Here is a 4,410-nt window from a genome sequence, read left to right on the forward strand (position 1 = left end):
CGGGGCTAGCCAGAAAAGGGGTAGGGTTAGAGCGTTAAAAATCGGCATGGGAGATGGGAGACCAGCAAAGCGACATCAAGCGCCACCCCTGACGCTACCACATGCCTTGACAGAGGGATAAGGCGAAGCATCCAAAGCAACAGCACCTGCACAGGGAATCACAATGGGTGGATCGGGAACAATAGGGGAGTCGTCCATGGGGGTCCTATTGGTGTTAATGAATTCGGCGTGAAAGGCACGAGATCTAAGGGAACCACCACGACCGCGTCCCCTCCGAGCACCACGTGTCCCACCAAATGAGTCCACATGATGGCCAGTGGGGGACAGTGTTCTCTGTGGCTGCCACATCTCTGGGCGCGTGACCAACGTTGGAGTCGGTCCCACGACCGTGAGCCTGGCCACACCAACGAAAGACAAGCATCCACGGTCCAAAGTCGGAATCCACTGGTTGAGGTTCAGCATGAGGGTCGTTCATGTTCGTATCACCGGCAACAGCAACATCAGGCTGAGACGGACTAACCTCCACCCCGGGGGGAACCGAGGGGGTGGAGAAATCCAAGTAGACCTGGTCACCGCTGCATGAGAATTGGACTTAGAACAGTGCCATATGACACCACATGTATAGCAGAACGTTGGCAATCTTTCGTAAAGAACAACAACAAAAATTTGGTGTGAGTCATCGCCGAGCCAAAAACCCCGACACAAGGGTTTGGAAAGATTAATCTCAATGCAAATCCGGGCAAACTTTGATCCAGTTAAAGACAGAGTGAGATCATTAATTTTTATCACTGGATCAAGATGAGCAGTAATGGTCTCAAGAGACTCACCATCCCAGAACTCAACCTGAAGGTCATGAAGCTGGACCCAAATGGCAGCATAGGTAAGCTTAGTAAAAGCATGTTCGAAAAAGGGCTGCCATGAAGAAAGCTGAAGGAGTAAGCCATTAAGAGACCAAGGGCCATCAGCAAGAAGTTTTTGCATCACAGAATGGGATGGGCAGCGAGTAAGTAGAAAACCATTCGGGAGATCAGAGATCATTATCTCGCCATGTTCCTCCCATTTAGCCATTAGAAAGGCCTTCACTTGGTCAAATGGTGGTGACTTATCGAAAATTTTCCAAAGAGAGAATATTGAAACTTCAAACGAGCATGAGAAATGACATCTCCATCAAGCTTAACAAAATAAGAGGATGAATCCTTAAGCTTGGCAAAGATTTGTGGATTGTAAAGAGGTGAAGAGTCTAGCCCATGAGCAGAGGCAGAAGCAACCTGGGCCCAGTATTTCGGGGGAGGGTTTGGAACAGGAGATGGATTTTTCCGCCCTCACTTGCCATGGACAAAGGAAGGAAGAAGGAGAAGGACCAGTCAGACGGAGGGAAGAGGTCTCTCAGGCTTTCTCAGGCTCTCTCAAATGTCTGGCTCAAAAGATTGAATATCATACCTCATTTAATCTAATTTGCATCCAAGGTTTAAAATTAGATATAAGCGAATTAAACCTAAAGAAAAGTATTACCCACAACTTGAAGACTTTTGCATTATTTTATTTCTTATCTTTTTCTCTTCTTTATACCTCAAAGTACTATATATCACAACTAACATTGACACCCTGGTTATATATGTGTTTGTCATATTTAAAAACAAAAAAACCTCCTTCACACCGATACACAAAACAAATAATAAAATAAGAAAAACAAATAAGAAAATAAGAAAAAAGATATTGAATGCATTTAGACAAAACAAAAAAAACAAAACAATACAGAAACATGACTGTCTCCGCCAATTATTCACACACAAGAAATAAAGTGGAAAGGTACTAAAATCTAGAGAAAAGCAGACACAGAGTCACGAACATCTCGATTGATCACCTTCATGAGCAGTTCATTCCAGGTGTCAATAGGACCAGGCAAGCACCAGTGGATGCAGTCATTCTCAACTTTCTTGCTCGGATCATCGTCAAATGGATGGTAAGTCCCATAAGGACCTGGATGCCCATCAGGTCTCAACAGTGAAAGCTGGTAAACATCAAGGAGCTCCATTCTCACGTCATTCGTTGCTCCAATGGCAGCAGCCTTCTCAAACTCCTCAGTCTCAAGTCTCCACATTTTTAGGTCTGAACTACTACCATTGATTTCCCCTTCTATAAATGGCTTAGTCCTGTTGCAAATTCTTTCACTAGGCGATTCTCCATCCTCCCAGTGGCTTGGGGCCCACGTCCTAAAGACAACGAAGGGCTTGTGCTCAGATGTAGTGATGAACTTGAAAGTCAACTGGAGTGCCCTCCTGTAAGCCACTTCATAGTCGATCTTCTTAAGCTCCAAGTCAGGACAGTAATGGCAGCCTACCACTTCGTTGTTCTCATACATGATTGTTCTTTTGTAGAACCATTGGCCACCAGAAATGACCATGTAGTCATACTTGTTATACATCTCAGTCCACTTGCTATCCAGGATGTCAAGATGAATTTCATGGGTCGGTCCATTTTCAGTCTCAGAAGCGAGCAGATATGGAGACCAGATGCTATAGATGGTGAGGTTGTATGAGGGATAGTACCATGTCCTAGTGTTGTATCCGTCATAATATATCTCATGAGCTTTCGTTACCTGGATGAGAGAACAATGTGTTAGAATATAATATACCTGTATTATCCTAGTTCCAATTTAAATTTCTGGAGATTGGATTATTACCGACGAGGTTAAGCAGAGCAAAGAATAAACATGGTTGTGGAAGATTGCATCGCCAATAAATGCCCATGATTTATCGCGCATTGCATTCAGAAATTTGAGTGGATCAAAAGCAGGTAAGTCACAGCCACTTGGTTGCCATTTCCAGTGAAGAAAACCTCTATCAGGCCTCCCATTTTTCAAACAATTTGTATAACTTGCAATGTAATGACAGGTTTCATCTGTGTACGATGGTTCTTCAGCTTTTGGTATCCATTTACCAACAGAAAGATCACATACTTCTGCATCAACTCAAAGATCAGAAATTAAGTAGCTAAGTTTCAATTATTTCTGACAGGAAACTACCTTTCTTTAAATCTTGCTGTTCTTTAACTCCCAATTCCTTCAATAAAGGCCAGATATTCACTAGTTCTTGTTTGTCTATCGTTGAAGTGTCTGAAATAGACAAAACCATACAATATTAAATTAGAACTCATCTTCGACCTTAGCAAAATTTACCGAAAAAACAAACAAAGAGAAGCTAAGATTATTATACTTTTTTCAGTCGCTGGTAAATGTGAATTGAAGTTGCTGATGAAGAGATAGCAAGCTGCTACAGCCAAGAGAACAACAGCGATGAACCTTAAGAACATCAGGCTAATGCTCTTCCTCCTTTCCTGAGCTAGCATTGCCCAGAGGCCACCAACCACTTCATCATCTGCCATTGCTTTCTCTCTGCTCTCAAAGAAAAAGAGAGCAATGGATAATATACAACATTGCCTCTGAAAGTACCTGATATATGTATTTATTCCCATGTAAAGCCTTTATCATGCACAGGACTGTCATTAATTTTTTATAATTCCGGTATTTTTTGTATTCATTGCTATAGATTGCACGTATTGATAAATTCCATAAAACCCGTGATACATTATTGCTATTGATCAGAGTAGTGGTTGTCGTTTCCTCAATATGAAGGACAATAATTGTCTGTCCGTACGTACAAAAGTGGGATCTCTGGCATTAAGAAATATGCAACAACATAATTTGAGGAGACAGGCAAATGTTTCTAAATTTCTCAACGTTATTGCGGTATCACGAAGTTCATCAATGCATAAGGCATCTTGCGCCTATGCGTAGTTTTCACAAAGATAGAAGAAAAACCATCATATTGAGTCCCCGGTTTCCAATGAAACATATTCAAAATAAATGATTAATTTCAGCGGTAGAGTGTGAATAACAGAATTATTATATTAACGCCATGGAGATCCTCTTCTCCAAGAAGCTTTTGGAAGAGTACATACCCTCTTAAATTTGAAGGTTTTGCTTGGTTAGTAAAGAGTAAGATGATTTGATTTATAAATTATTATTTAATATTTTTTTTAAAGACCTACAACGTAGTTGATCTATTTCACAAAATGAACAGGATTACGAAAAGCTTAACAATACAATTGCAACACTAGCATACACAAAAAAATTTAAAAACCCATTTTTTTCAGAAATCTGTATCAGTCACCACTGTAGATCCATCCATTAATTATGATATAATGACAATACCAGAGAATTTTCACTTTGTGTAGCAACCTATTTATAGCTTGGTTCCACTTTCTTGGGATGATGTCAACTTTATGAAATTCATTTACAGTCTAATATATTGCAATGATGTGATATTGTGCTTAATCTTCCATGTACTATCATAGAACCTTTGATTTAACACTTGACATACTCCAGCACACAATCAATGAAACTAAAAC

The 4,410-nt window shown here is 40.6% G+C and overlaps 1 protein-coding gene across 1 annotated transcript; it reads right to left on the reverse strand.

Moving 5' to 3' along the window:
• Positions 1-1,753: 1,753 nt before the first annotated feature.
• On the reverse strand, positions 1,754-3,456 carry LOC120256026 (protein trichome birefringence-like 26). The gene is made up of 4 exons (XM_039263801.1): positions 3,216-3,456; positions 3,026-3,115; positions 2,684-2,961; positions 1,754-2,599 (listed from the first exon to the last, which is right to left on the reverse strand). The coding sequence occupies exons 1-4, from the start codon at positions 3,382-3,384 to the stop codon at positions 1,820-1,822; spliced, it is 1,317 nt and encodes a 438-aa protein (XP_039119735.1). The 5' UTR covers positions 3,385-3,456; the 3' UTR covers positions 1,754-1,819.
• Between the last annotated feature and the right edge of the window lie 954 nt (positions 3,457-4,410).

This window comes from Dioscorea cayenensis, unplaced genomic scaffold, assembly GCF_009730915.1.
Source record: "Dioscorea cayenensis subsp. rotundata cultivar TDr96_F1 unplaced genomic scaffold, TDr96_F1_v2_PseudoChromosome.rev07_lg8_w22 25.fasta BLBR01001265.1, whole genome shotgun sequence".
Lineage (NCBI taxonomy): Eukaryota > Viridiplantae > Streptophyta > Magnoliopsida > Dioscoreales > Dioscoreaceae > Dioscorea > Dioscorea cayenensis.